Source organism: Aspergillus caelatus (assembly GCF_009193585.1).
Source record: "Aspergillus caelatus strain CBS 763.97 unplaced genomic scaffold BDV27scaffold_18, whole genome shotgun sequence".
NCBI lineage: Eukaryota > Fungi > Ascomycota > Eurotiomycetes > Eurotiales > Aspergillaceae > Aspergillus > Aspergillus caelatus.
Genome location: NW_022475281.1, coordinates 37,329 through 51,368, shown reverse-complemented (window position 1 = coordinate 51,368; position 14,040 = coordinate 37,329). Strand labels below are relative to the sequence as shown.

The following is a 14,040-nucleotide window of genomic DNA, read 5'->3' as shown; positions in this document are numbered from 1 at the left end:
AAAGGTTGCTTTTTTCACCTTGTCAGGGTCCCGGAACAAACCGTGATGTCATCGGCTGAGTGCCTCGGAATCTTTCCCAAATTCCTTATAAATGGGGACCTTTTCTACTAGTACCAAGCCAAGTTTCGAGGGGTTAGTGTCTAGAATGATCGGATTATGAGACAATTCCCATAGTTTCCCTGTTTCCTATTGCCTCTATCCGTTCTGTGACCCCTGGTGCCAATTACCTCCTCCTCCTACTTAGGTACTACTAGTACTAGTACTAAAGAGTATACATACATATACGTACAGTCAACAAGCATACATACATACAGACAGACAGACAGACAGACATACATACATTCTGATGTCCCCATTCCCGGCTTGGCTTTTTCTTAGTTCCAGATCCATCCATTCATACATTGATTACTATTCGACTCAGTCAGTCTCCATGTTCTTTGGCTTTCCCGATTTGCCTCCCACGAGATTCCACCTTTTCTTTTTTGATTTTTCCCTTCCTCTTGTGATCCTTCCGGCTCTTCGTATTCCGTGAATTGTGATCGTCTCATTTCTGATCTTAATAACTCGCCTTCTCTTCCGATCCTCCAACTTCCTCCCAAAAAAAAAAAAAAAACTTAATTGACCGTGTTCGCCCCTTCAACAAGGGTCAGATTGTTAGTCATGGCGTCGTCACGATGGTGGCTTCTCGTGCAGGCCGTCTTTTGGCGGTTTCTAATGCGCATTGGCATGTTCATCCACCATATTTCATTCCCACGACCTCCTCGTCGCACCTTCGTACGATCTATCCCGGCCGGGTCGTCACGAATTGATTTGTACTTCTACTGTCCGCCTGATTACTTTCGGGATATTAAAGAAGGTCGCAGATTTCCAGTAGTGGTTAATTTTCATGGTGGTGGGTTCACCCTAGGATGTCCGACCGACGATAGTCGCTGGGCCCAGTCTGTCCTGGCGGAAGTTGGCGCCGTCATGGTCAGCGTCGGATACCGTCGAGCCCCCGAACATCCGTTTCCTGCCGCTGTAGATGACGGGGTGCGAGCGATCCAGTATCTCTCCGCCCATGCCATTGAACTTGGACTAGACGTCTCACGCATTGCCCTCAGTGGGTTTTCCGCTGGCGGCAATCTGGCGGTCACGGTACCTTTACGCCTCCGCAGTCTAATGTGTCAGGAATCCCGCGATCCATGGCTGGATCGTGCGGAGTCCACCGAACAGCTTGTCGATGCGTCCGCCAGCGACGTCAACATCGTTGCCCTCTTTTGCTGGTATCCCATCTTGGATTTCGAAGAGTCCCGTGAGCATCGGCGGGCCGCGAGCATTATGCCCGATAAGACCCTCCCGGAGTTCTTCACCAACCTCTTCGATGAGGCATATTTGCCGGATCTAGCGGAACGCCGATCGCCGTATGCATCTCCTGTTCGGGCCGCGGATGCCCTTCTCGCCGATGCTCTTCCCCATGACATATTTTTCTACATTTGTGAATGGGACATGCTCCTTAACGAAGGTCAACGATTCGTGCGTCGCTTACAAGATATTAACAAGCATGTCCGCGCCATGATGATTGAGAAAGTCCCACATGCCTGGGATAAGTCCCCGAACCCGTGGCGGGATCAGGAACAAGTAGATATCCTCTATCGCGACGCTTGTGCCGACATGAAAGCCATCTTTAATGCGTAGACGTTACACCGCGGTTTATGTCGCTCCTTTGGGCCTATCAACCGCCTCGCTTTTCTTTTTCTTGGATTTTGATAGATGTGCATTAACGGCGTTGGGTCAAGCGAGTATGCGATTTCAATAGTGTACAGTACTGCGTTCAAGAACAATGAAGACAATCCATTCAAAATTATTAACAAAGTACTTGGACAGATGGCAAAGACAATTCGACGGGAGCTCAACCAGTACCTCATTGGCCAGATACCGTCGCAGGTTTCCGCGCCGTCACCGCAATATACTTCCACCCACGCAGATAGTTGGCGACTATAGCAACAGTATTAATAAAATACGCTTCCAAGCCCAGGGCCAACACCATCAGGGATGGGACGTATAGGATATAAGCGAGAAACCGAATCATTGGTTTTACATTCTGCGAGATATCGCTCTCCTGAACATCCTCAAAGCCAGCCTTGTTCAGCATCCCAACCAAGCTTTTCTGTGGACAAACATGTTCGCTTCGGTCCTCTGAGGGTGACGGGGATTGTCCGTTTGCCGTCTTTGAGATAGCACCATGCAAGCGAACCTTATCCATAGACACCTGTTTCGATTGGTTCGTTTGCTGAATATCGTCCTCACTCCAGTGGTCATATTCGTATAGGGCGATTCTGCCTCCGGGTTTGAGGACTCGGTAAAACTCTGATAAGACGCGATTCAGGTCGGTCGCATGAACCAATGTCTCGATGGTGTAGATGCCGTCCAGAGAGCCGCTCCCCAAGGTTTGAAGATTATGATAGTCACCTTGCTGGACTGTCAATGCATCCAAGGGCGTAACTGTGTCTGAGTTGTGCTTGGCGTTCCAGTCAACCTTATCAATAGCCTCACGGACATTCTGTTGTGCTTGTTGGATGTGTTCTGGAAGAACATCGATGGCATGGACTTGCAGTCCCTTCTTCGCGAAACTAATCGCCACCTGACCGTCTCCGCAACCGGCATCGAGGACTCGAGCACCCGGGCCCAAACGCAATGATCGAAACACTTGATCTTCCATTGCAATAAGCGCCTGATGCACCGGGAATGGCCACCGGACATCTGGGGAGTAGTAGCCTAGATGGGCACGACCGCCGTAGACGACCCAATTCCCGAGGCGAGTCTCGAGGGAGCTGTAATATCGCTTGACGCCGTCCATAGTTAAGATGTAAATGCAGGGCTTCTGTGCACACGAAGTTACTGCAAGAGTCGAATCAGAAAGTTGGGTACTCCACCTATGCTTATATGCACAGGTCCCCATTGATATGAGCTTAAGTACCAAACCAATGGGACGCCAGCTTTCCTGGGCAAAATTTGTCTACTCCGATAGTGGAACGCCATTCTGGCTTGGATAGAGAGCCCAAAAACCATCTTCCCCTTTGTTTCGGCATTTTGAGCTCCTTGTCACATTGATGGGTCGTGGAGACCCGGGGGGGCGGCTGACTCGGTATGTATTGTTCGTTGAGCCGTTTGTATATTGTTCTTTATGGTAACCCACTAAACCATGGGTCCAACCGTTAGATCGTCTTTGTGATTGGTATATTGCCAAGAGCACTATTTCTCGGCGACTTGTACTTAGACCAGATTTGATAGGATGAAGCGTGGGCTAGACTATCGAGATGGGTCTGTTTCCAAGTAAGCAAGCGAGCAATGATCAGTGAATCCGATCTTCCGAAATTGCCTAATGCGGAAACCAATTCAACATCAGTCACTTCATACTTCGCTCGAAACCACCCATCTGCTGCTCAATAGTAGCCATAGGTTGCTTTAACGAGTTGAGCGAATATGTTTCTACAATTGCCATGTGATCTATTTAGTACACGTCAAACAGAAGTATATAAACCGACGTTATAACCTGTCGATATTATACAATACTCAGAGACTATCCAGATAAAGTTCAAGGTTTTAAGACAGCCTCATGATGTCTTCTATGCATCTTTTAGCATAGCTCCAGTTTGTATATTCTCTCTTTCTATGGTTCGCTGACAAGATGCTGAATACATAGTTGTCTCCAAGCTCTCCTTCTACAGTCTATGTAAGAAAGCTTAGGGTTCCCTCATCTGGATAAGTGAGATTACCCCAGCTATGGTGTCATAGGGCTTTCCAGTGTCTATACTAGCATGAGCTCATATCATCTGCTTCTACGTGTTTCTACTGACAATCCGAGAAACCCTGGATATCCTCTCAATGCCAACCCGTGGTATTGGCCCATTCTAGACTCGTCCACTCGCGAACGTTCATTCCTGCATTTCACACTCTGCCTCGAAAAAGTAACGGTGAAAAACTACACTGACGGCCATTCATCCCCTAAACCTAAAACCCAGAAACACCATCAGGAAACTCTTCAAAAGTCATGATACCACCAGGCCCCATCACAACGGAGCCTCGTAAGCCATTGTTTACCGCTCCTTAACGGGTGAAATTATACCCGTCATCGAGGAAGAAACTCACACCTGGAACACAAAATGCACCGGGTATGTGGAGAAGATTGTTTCTGTGGATGAGAAGAGTTCTGGGAGAGTGATTGGAGTTGAGGTGCCGAAGGGTTGCTGGTTAAGACAGACTAAGCTTTTTCTCTTTGGGGTGCATTAGTGTCAACATTAACATTGGTCTTTTAAGAGTCGTGTTATATATTTGTATATATACAGTATCCATTGGGAGAATGTACTACGCAGCTACAGAAGCACAGGTAGTATATTTCCCAAGAGTGAAATTTCATTCTATACCATGCATTATCATACATTCACCAATCACATCATCATGCGTACCAAGTAGGTGGACCAAATCAAACAAAGCATGGCAGGTATCTCTCGCAAGATTAGGGAGAAAATGAAAAAGAGCAACAGTTGAAATAACATAATGACGCTCCAGACGCCACGCTAACAGCAGCATAAAAAAACAAAAAAAAAAAAAAAAACTTTTCTTTTTGGAAAGAGTCGTTAAGAAACGCTCAAGAAAGGGGTATTGAAAACTGCAAGGGAAGGGAAGAATGTAATTGTTTTCCTTCAAGGAAAACGAATTTACTCCTCATCAGTGCCTGTTTCGTCACTGAGACCATCGTCCGATTCGAAATCGTCAGCCTCACTATCGGATTCATCCTGGTCATCACCAGGGATACCGCGCCAGTGGATGTAGTCAGCTTCCACCCAGTGCCGGCTGCGGGGGAGCTGATATGGGTCGAATGGGAAGTATGCGTCGAGTTGATAGCCGAGATCATCACCGGCACGAGTCTCTCGCTCGACTAAGCTGAATCGCGGGTCTGCTAGGGCGGACAAATTCCGGAAAGATGTCATGCGGATTCGCTTGTTCGTTTCGAGAATGCTGAATACGTACATCAAATTCAGGTGCTGGGACATTCGTGCGAACTCTGATACAATGGCGGGCGAGCACACTTTAAGCGGGTTCAGCTTAGAATAAATGGTCTGGTGGAGGGCCTCCTTCACCATTGGTGGGAAGGTGATGTCTTCTATCTCAAGCTCGTCTACTTGCTCGATACTATCGCCCTCAGTTGCGGCAGTGGTCAGGTCCCGCCAGCGGAAGCAGAAGATGTAGAGTAGGGCCTGTGCGGTGGAGTAGAAGGGGCCGTAGCGGCGGAGGTCAGGACCCCGGCAGGAAGGCTCATAGAGGTCGCGCAGATCCCTTAGGTGTCCGCCTAGCAGACCAAAGACATCTCGCACAATCTCACCAGAGATGTGTGCGCCCCGGGCAACAAAACTGGCAAGGTAGGCAGCGGCAGATTGACGCGTGATGGCTGGCTGCAGCTTATTGAAAACGATTTCGATGCATGCCGTGGTAAAGCGATCAACAAGATCAGGGGACGACTGAGAGAAGTGGAAAAGGAGGAATTGGGAATGGCGTGAGCGGTAAGTCGGAAGGATAATGCTTTGGAAGTGGCTAAGTAGGAGATCGAGCGTATTCTCCTTATCGTCCAAGGTGCCGGAGGTGAAGGTCGGCGCGTAGTATTCAAACAGAGAATCGATCATGCCATCCAGCTTGAGAACGTTATCTTTGACCGTCTTAATCCGCTGAGACTCGGTGTCTATCGAGTCATCGCTGGCAACCGATGCATTGTCATCGTCATCGTCCTCACTAAAGACAATGGTTCCAGGAGAGACAGCATGCAGAACCTCTTCTTCCTCGTCATCATCAAGATCGTCCATATCCACCTGAATCTGAACGTCGATCTTGACGAGTTTTTCTGTGAGGAGAGCAAGGATGTCCGCCTGCAGCTCTGGGGCATAGCCAATTACTCTGATGAGGTTTTGCGTGTACGCAATGTTGGCCTTTGGAGAATCGGTATCAAATGGAAACTGCATGGACAAGACTGGCGACAATGATCCGCTACCGGACGGAATCAAATGCACTATATGACGAAGAGCCATGTGGACCCGGGTGTAGATCTCCGGCACGAGGACGGGAGCATAGCCCGGCAGCTTGCCCGTGCCCTTAGGAAGCTCGCCTAGGTAAGTGACCAGCATTTTGAGCACCGGTCCTAGATAGGTTCCCTGAGCGGCCGCAAGATTACCTAGGAAGCGAATATACAACTTAACGTAGGACTCGTCGCGCCCGAGCCATACACTGTTCAAAACAGCGTTGACCAGCCCGTTGCAGCTGCGATCCAAGGAAGCCACGTTTGACAGAAGGCCCAGAAGATGATATCTTAAAGTCGTATGTGTAGGTACATCGTAGGAAAACATGCTATCCTCTTCCCCACGCCGGGGATCCACTGAGAAGATTTCTTTAATGCGGTCGTAGGCCTCGCTGTCGGTGCCTGAGATATGCCGTTGAATAGCACGGCGCACCTCCTCGCGAACTACAGCCGCACTCTTCTCTGGGGCCCCGGTGTTCCCTTGCACCCTTTCATCGAAAGAAACCATCTCAACATCCTTGAACTGCACCCGAGCCCGCTTCCTCGGGCTGGGGAGCCCCTCACCATCGGACGAACCAGAGGACGAGGGGGACAGGGAAAGATTCATATCCTCCATTTTATGTTTTATACCAGCCGTGGGTGTCTCCTTAGCGGTTTTCAAGATGGGAACAGGAGAAGACGTCGCTAGCATCTTGGAGCGGCTAGGCTGTCTGAGTCCCGTTGCTGGGTTGCGCGAGGGAGTGGCGAGGGCGACCATGATAGGTCAGCAGGAATGTTCAGATATGCAGCTGGAAGGAAGGGAGATTTTGTCCGATGCTCGTCATTTATTGGACCCCAGAACTCTCGCTATAACACAGGCCGAGTATTGGAGAACAATGAACGTAGAGCACACGACACCGCCAGCGTGGTCAAAACTCGAATGTTCCGTTGATGCTACAGGTGATAGGCGCACTGGGAGTTAATGGTGACCTAAGGCAGCCCCATCTGTCATCTAACACACACACAATCGTAGCAAGCAGTGCGTTAGACGTAAGCAGATGAAAAGGAAGAGCTGGTCTTACGAGGGACACCGAGGCGGAGAAGCCTCCTGCTTGAAATTTTTATTGTGGGGCGTTAGTGGAGCTTATCCCCGTGACCAGCGCGTGACCGGCGCGTAACCGTGCACCACTCAGTGCCTGATTGGGCAATATGGAAATGGCTTACTACTCGCTACGTACTAGTACAGAGTAGTAATGGCATACATACGGAGTACTCGGGGTAGACTTGTAGATAAAGTGGTTTAGGACTGCAGGCATGGTTTCTAAACCTACGACGATTAAAAAAAAGGAAAACAAAAAGGTATAGAGATGAGACTCATCATCGGTTCCTTCGATTTCAGTACCATAACATAACCCATCAAGAAAATACAATATGTAAATTGAAACATAGACCACAAGATAGCAGAAAAAAAGATTCACACAAGGAACAGATCCTCTCCCAATGGTATAAAGCCGGTAAAAAGAACAAAAATAACAGACGAGTTCGTTAAAGAGCGAATATTAGTAGGTCATAACAAACGATGAAGAGATAAGAAGATCCAGTTCTTTCCCCTTCCGGTCGACATCATCGAGCCGTTTCTGCATGACAATGAAGTTTCATAGCCACTGTCCGGAAGCAATCGGACCCATTCGATCGTCAAAGATGCTTCCGTAAAGATCTTCAATTTCTACCAGGTATTCGTCCACGGTAAACTTCATCAGGCCTTTGTTCTGCAAAACAAGCTCTTCTTCATCGAGCACACGAGCGCCACCAAACTCTTCCACAACCTCATTCACTTGCTCCAGCTCCTTCCCAAATGGGTGTGGTTCGGGATTGGAGTATTCCTGCGCTGGGCGAATTGCAGGACTGCTGCGCACGGAATTTAATGGAGGAGGCGATAGCCGAGAGATGGAGCGCTGACGAGCTAACTCTTGGTGGGAGCGTTTTGTGTGGGAAAGCGCCCGCTTGGGAACCAAGGGCGCATCTGTAGACGATGTGGTCGATGTAGAGGATCGAGGATAGCTGGTCACAGTCGCTGAGCGTTTGGGGAAATATGACGATAGAGGGTTGGGCTCCACGGGGGAGTCGCTGGGTGTTGTGATGGGCGACCCAAAACTCTGATTCCCAAAAGACAATTCCGAATCATCAGGAGATTGGAGGGATGACGTAGATGACGATCCCGCTGAATGAAGATCAGGAGCATTGTAGGCGAGCATATTCGTGGTCGACAACAACTCCACCGGTGCAGAGATCTTTCCCCGATTGATGGTTCCAGCGGAGAATTTGACTTGTCCTTCCCGGTAGGGCATTGGTGCCGATACCTCGGGGCGCTTGTGGCGCTTTGTAAATGCTCGGGTCAGTGAGGACATGGTGGTGGTTCCGAGAGTTTACAGCGATGCGATATAGTAGTCAATAGCGTTCAGCCAAGGAGCGGGTTGATATAGGTTATTTGTATTGCAGCTGCTATTTTTGATCAATTGTCACGTCAACTGTCACTCTTCCTTATCGAATGGTCCTCCTATTTTTAGTGCCTGTCAAACGTTCGTTTGCGGTACCGATAAAGAATGTGTGGTGGACGATTGCGGGGTTGGCACCAGAAGGAATGGAAAATCAATGACTGGAATGTCCGTTATCAGATATGGATGGTTCGCTTTGACATAGAAGAAGTTCTTCTTCTTCTTCTTCTTCTTTTTTTTTTTTGTTTTTCTGTCTCCGTTGCTTGTCGAAGATCAAAGTTTCTGAATATTCATTCAATGAAAGTCGAGGCGGAAATTCCTTTTTCTTGCACAGCAAAAAAATCGGATGGTGGGAAGTCCGTCTCAAGTGGGTGGATTGGTTGACTCAAGGGGTGGAATAATTGCAGCAGCACTCTGTACTGGGTACTAAATCGGGGCGGACAACCAGGACGCGCCACGGGGTTTTTAATAAGGAAGTGTAAAAAGTACTAAATCAAGGATAGAAGGAGGGAATCCAGGACAAGAGGATGGAATGAAAGAATAAGAAGCGAAATACTTGATCCACGGTAAAGAATCCCCCAGGGAGGAATGGACCAAGAAACGAAGAAACGAAGAAACGAAGAGAAAAGAGTCAAGTGAAGTATGTAACGAGAGGGGAAGAAGAAGAAAAGGAAGGTGAAAAAGGTAGGGGCGGAGGCGAATGCCTTATGGGTGTGTTCCAGGCTTTTTGATCCACCAGGCTGATGGAAACACCCCATTTAGAGTTTTTACCTGCTTGTCCCCTTCAAGGTTATCCAGTCACCATCTGTTCGTCTCGATACTTCCCGCTCTTCCCACGGTTCAGTCACACTCTTTCCTACGGTTCAAACTGTCTGTTCCTTGGTGAACAATAGAAAACTTTCGCTTTCTGCCAGGGGCCCTGATTCTAGTGGATTCTCATGCGTGATTTCAGGTCTTTTTTCAGGTTCGAGAACCTATATGTGATCCATGGGAAACCGCAAATGCCGATGTTGACCCAGAGTACGAAGAAAAGATGGTATGTTTTCTCTCCCCCCGGTACGGAAGTACCCCGTAAGGAAGACCCCAAAAATCAATCAATCTATGTATCTATTAATGGAGAAGTGATTATCTCTGCTGACCTCAGGCAGACTTCTTTGCATGATCCGGTCTTCCGACGGCCAAGACCGCTTGATGTGACTATCCCACGCGGTTCCTTGCGACCTGCCATTCGGTAGATATGGACGATGCGAAGCGCCGGGGCTGCTTTCTCAGCTGCGTGGCACATGTACGACGCAGAGTGATGGCCATTAAATTAAATCATGACCTAACCATTACTACCACTCGATACTAGGTAACCTCTACTTTCCCCCTTCTGAATACCATCCCTCTCCGAGGAGAATATTTGTATCCTCCTTCGACCCGTGTCCTGGATGCCAATATGAGACCGAAAGACCCCTGGTATCTCCGCCCTGGGAGGAATATCTGATGTCCCCGGTTAATTATTTTTTTCCACCTCTCCAACGAAGAAAAAACTGAGCAATCATAACGACCCAAGCATCATCGCACTGCAATGGTCAAGCGACGGTGCCGGAGTTGGTGTCAGGAACGGCAACGGAATGACCTCTCAGGAGCGCCATGTACCATCAGCAGTGGGGATGAAACAACTCTGCGGCCGCCGTGTCTCAGCGTATCGCCAGCCAACCAAAGTACTATTAGTGCTGTGCATGACTGTGGAGTGTGTGATCTACGAAGTATGATAGGTAAACTTTCTTCCCTGTCGTATATTATTGATCAATCCAACATATTTTCAACTGTATACTTTAAGGTAGTATCAGTTTCCTTTCATTCCTTTGTTTTTGGAGGAACCTATTCGTCGCACAGAAGCGTGTCGAGACTCCTGAGCCGATCTAAAATCTGGTCCCGACAATGGACTTTCGGTGTCAATGCGCGCGGGTCAACCCCACCCAGTGGGTAAAACTTAATACACACAGTAAATTGTGGACTTCGTTTACAACTCTTTTTATTGTCACAAGGGCCAAATGAGAGCGGATATATCTCCCGCCATGGAGGTCCTTCTGATTAACGAATTACCATTCCAAGTTAGCCCCCACTGCTACTTTGGTTGGGCTGGTCTCTTCTTCTCTCTCTTTTTTATTTATTTATTTAATTTTTTTTTTGGAGGGGAGTATTTTTTTAACCTTGCTTTTTCTTCCCATGTGGGATTTGCAGATGATCCTGGTAGTACTATAGTACATTAAGAAAGAGAATAACAAAAGCAATAACTGATATTGTAATTCTACCTGTCACTTGCATATTGTGAATTATATCAATTTTTTCTTTGTTTCCATGCCTCTCGTATCACGTTGTCCCCTCTCCCCATCGCTAAGCGACACCGTGACATCCATCGCCAATTCCCGGGTTAACTTAAGTAACTTATTGTCGGCTTTACTCTGGAAAATTGTATCTCCAAATTAAAAAGCGGATCTGATTGGCCAGACGAGCCGTTTCACACTAGGACCGTTTTCGACCAGGATCTGGTCGATCATTGCCGTGTACGGACATGTCCTCCGTTCCCAATTTCGATCACCATTCAGTTGCAATTTAAACCAAACTGGGTATCAACGTTTTCATTGCATGCCAGACGGAAGGCAAACAGGACTATACACACAGAACGGACAAAGAAGCTTTCTACACTGACGTAATGTGCACACAATAGGCTCCTTGCTTAGGATATCTTTCCCCGTTTCTAGGACCTCAGTCTTCGTCCATCGACTCCCAGCCATCCGCACCACCGGCGGCCACACCAACCTCCTGGGCGGCATCTTCTTCATCTGACTCATTCTGGTCCGCCTGCACACCGACTGTGCGCTCCTGCACCTCACCTTCCAGACTGGGCATCCGCGACACGAAAGCCCGGCGGACTGCGGCGTTGGTGGAAGTGTCCCAGATCTGCACAACGCCCTTGCTGCCGGCTACGGCCAGTCGGAAGCTGACCTCCGGATCGGGGGCGAATGTAGTCGAGAAAACTTTGCCCACTTCCAGCTTGCGTGAGACGACCATGCTAGGCTTGTCGTTCTCGACGTTCCACAGTTTGACCTGCTTGTCTGTGCTACCAGTGACCAGGAAGCCCGGGATGGAGGAGTTAATGTCGAAAGCTGACACCGAGTCGTCGTGCGCCTGCAGGGACCACACGGGTTTCGAATCCTTAGGGTTGGCGGGGACGTTTCGCACATCGTAGCGATAGACCATACCGCCATCCGTCGTCACGTAGAAGTAGTTGGGATCGTGTGTATCCCAGCGCACGTTCTCGACGTCTGTGTCTACACCCCACCGGGCCTTGGAGTCGGGGGCTCTCATATCCGCGGCCACCACAGTGCGGTCGTAGCTGCCACTCAGCAAGACGGTAGATTCCTTCGGGTGCCAGTCCAAGGAGCACACCTTGTCGGTGTGGTGGGTGTAGGACTTGGCGCATTTAGTGGTGTTGAGATCCCAAAGTTTAACCGTTCGATCGGCCGAGGCAGAGGCAAGGAGGTTGCGATGTTGCCGGTTCGCGGCCAACGCGAGCACCGCGTCGACGTGGAACTCGTCGTTCGCCTTGGTCTTCTTCTTCTTTGGCTTCTTGGCTTCACCTTCACCACCCTGGCCGAGGATAGCGTTGGGGTACATGCAGTCCACAATATCGAGATCCCAGATCTCGATATCAGGCTCCATCGTTCCAACGGCCACGAAGTTTCCTGTAGTGCGGCCCTCGGCGGTCTTTCCAACGGGCATGTCCAACCATTCAGTGCAGAGAGGAATGGCGGGCAGCATGATGTCATGGTGCACGTAGAGATTGGCGTCCTGGTCCTCGTAGACGTAGACCTCGAGATGCGCGACTTCATCCTCCACCTTGCCCGCAAGCACTAAGTTATCGGTTGGAAGAATCTGCAGTTCCTCTCTCTCTTCATCGTCCTCCTCCGGTGGCATTACCAGGTACGGATCCTCCTCGTTAGGCTGATGGTAAGCAAGCGACTTGACATTGCCGAACATGGTAGTCTTCTCGCCATCCTCGTCGACCTCATCACTGTCGTAATGGTCGAGATCGTATTCCTTCAAGTCGTCGTCACTACAGCTAGGTCAGCTTGAACCATCCAATCAAACCCACGCATGGCCGAAGAACATCCAGACATACTCAGCAGTGGCCGCCTCGGTCTTCTTCCCCGGATCCTCCTCCATCACATCCTTCTTGTCATCCTCCTCCATAGCCTCATCATCATCACCCTCATCCTCGTCCCCATCCTGAGCAGCCTTCAGATCACTCTGAGCATCCTCAAGCTGCATCTTCGCGAGAGTCGAAATCCGATTCATCTCCTCTTCATCAATCTCATACTTAGTCGGCATCTGGGCAGCGACACCCCGTCGCACCCAGGAGGTAGTTGTAATCATAGAAGACATCGTGAAAAGGCAATTATAAAGAAAACAGAATCCAAAATCGTCAAACTTTTAAGGTCGTAAAGAGGCAATCAAATCTATTCAATAGAGAGAATATTCAAAACTTTTCTTTTTAAATTCCGTTAAACAAAAAGTATCATCAAAATTGACCTGATCAAACCAGTGTCAATATTATCCACAAGAAAAGAGTCTTGTGGATTGCGATAGTTTAATAGATCGTCAACGCCGGTTGCTTTTTTTTTTTTTTTCTTGATGGCCCCTCAGTTTCCGCCCGGCAGAATTTCATCCGTAGCTTCACCGCCCGGGATTTGGATTCGGAGATTTCTCGTATGCGCCGCTTTGGGGATATTGATTATCTATAATTCTACGTCCGGTTCATTTTGCAACCTTTGATTGAAATCAGAACTTCTCTCATTTTTAGAAAGCCACGGAAGAAAACCAGATTCAGGATGCATTCCCACCTCCACACACCTTACAATGCCAGTCCGTCACTTCCGTTTCCTGTACACGACTAAACTCCAAACTAACGTTTACTTAAAAACGACAGACTGCGAAGCAATTATGACAGCGTTGGACGAATGCCACGCCAAGGGCTTCCTCCACAAGGCCCTCGGAAACTGCAATGATATCAAGCGCGATGTGAACAAGTGTCTGGCCGCGGAGCGCTACGAGCGGGCCAAACAGAACCGTGATGCGGCGAGGGAGAACCGGAAGCGAATCGAGAAGATCTGGGCGGATGAGAAGGCTTTTGAGCAGGGATTCTCGTCTGCGCCTTCGAGTGTTGGCGCTGAGAAGAAGCATTAGGTTGTATTGTATGTTGATTCATTGATTGATTGCATTGATTGCATTGTTTTATTGGGTGGCTCGATGGCGTTTGGGATCTTCTCTTCTCTTCTTTGTTCTTTCTTTCTTTATTTCTCTCTTTTGGGTCTATGAGTGAGTGTATGATTAGATGGGGGGTTGTGGACTATGCTCGGGATGAATGGATGGATTTACATCGATTGTGTTCATTGGAATATACACTGGGTTAAACTGATGTAATTGTCTTTTACCCAACCGGAACGCCATACCATGAATAACAATATCATT

The 14,040-nt window shown here is 48.7% G+C and overlaps 7 protein-coding genes across 7 annotated transcripts; 3 read left to right on the top strand and 4 right to left on the bottom strand.

The window, feature by feature from the left end:
* Positions 1–7: 7 nt before the first annotated feature.
* BDV27DRAFT_121684 (alpha/beta hydrolase) lies at positions 8–1,849 on the top strand. Its single transcript, XM_032065423.1, has one exon. It carries the CDS (start codon positions 661–663, stop codon positions 1,672–1,674), a length of 1,014 nt encoding a protein of 337 aa, XP_031931876.1. The 5' UTR covers positions 8–660; the 3' UTR covers positions 1,675–1,849.
* Positions 1,850–1,900: 51 nt separating this feature from the next.
* BDV27DRAFT_153617 (class I SAM-dependent methyltransferase) lies at positions 1,901–2,836 on the bottom strand (the record flags this gene model as incomplete). Its single annotated transcript, XM_032071828.1, has 1 exon — positions 1,901–2,836. One exon carries the CDS (start codon positions 2,834–2,836, stop codon positions 1,901–1,903), a length of 936 nt encoding a protein of 311 aa, XP_031931875.1.
* A 1,818-nt stretch (positions 2,837–4,654) lies between these two features.
* BDV27DRAFT_121680 (rDNA-binding RNA polymerase I transcriptional factor) lies at positions 4,655–7,111 on the bottom strand. The gene has a single exon (XM_032065422.1). It carries the CDS (start codon positions 6,801–6,803, stop codon positions 4,698–4,700), a length of 2,106 nt encoding a protein of 701 aa, XP_031931874.1. The 5' UTR covers positions 6,804–7,111; the 3' UTR covers positions 4,655–4,697.
* Positions 7,112–7,304: 193 nt separating this feature from the next.
* Positions 7,305–8,778, bottom strand: BDV27DRAFT_121679 (uncharacterized protein). The gene has a single exon (XM_032065421.1). The coding sequence runs from the start codon at positions 8,431–8,433 to the stop codon at positions 7,681–7,683; it is 753 nt and encodes a 250-aa protein (XP_031931873.1). The 5' UTR covers positions 8,434–8,778; the 3' UTR covers positions 7,305–7,680.
* BDV27DRAFT_29934 (uncharacterized protein) lies at positions 8,531–8,956 on the top strand. Its single transcript, XM_032076259.1, has one exon. The coding sequence runs from the start codon at positions 8,629–8,631 to the stop codon at positions 8,902–8,904; it is 276 nt and encodes a 91-aa protein (XP_031931872.1). The 5' UTR covers positions 8,531–8,628; the 3' UTR covers positions 8,905–8,956.
* Positions 8,957–10,889: 1,933 nt separating this feature from the next.
* BDV27DRAFT_121672 (rRNA-processing protein PWP1) lies at positions 10,890–13,138 on the bottom strand. Its single transcript, XM_032065420.1, has 2 exons — positions 12,692–13,138; positions 10,890–12,625 (listed from the first exon to the last, which is right to left on the bottom strand). The coding sequence occupies exons 1-2, from the start codon at positions 12,952–12,954 to the stop codon at positions 11,275–11,277; spliced, it is 1,614 nt and encodes a 537-aa protein (XP_031931871.1). The 5' UTR covers positions 12,955–13,138; the 3' UTR covers positions 10,890–11,274.
* Positions 13,139–13,293: 155 nt separating this feature from the next.
* On the top strand, positions 13,294–14,026 carry BDV27DRAFT_121669 (COX assembly mitochondrial protein). Its single transcript, XM_032065419.1, has 2 exons — positions 13,294–13,434; positions 13,499–14,026. Exons 1-2 carry the CDS (start codon positions 13,401–13,403, stop codon positions 13,753–13,755), a joined length of 291 nt encoding a protein of 96 aa, XP_031931870.1. The 5' UTR covers positions 13,294–13,400; the 3' UTR covers positions 13,756–14,026.
* The last annotated feature ends 14 nt before the right edge of the window (positions 14,027–14,040 follow it).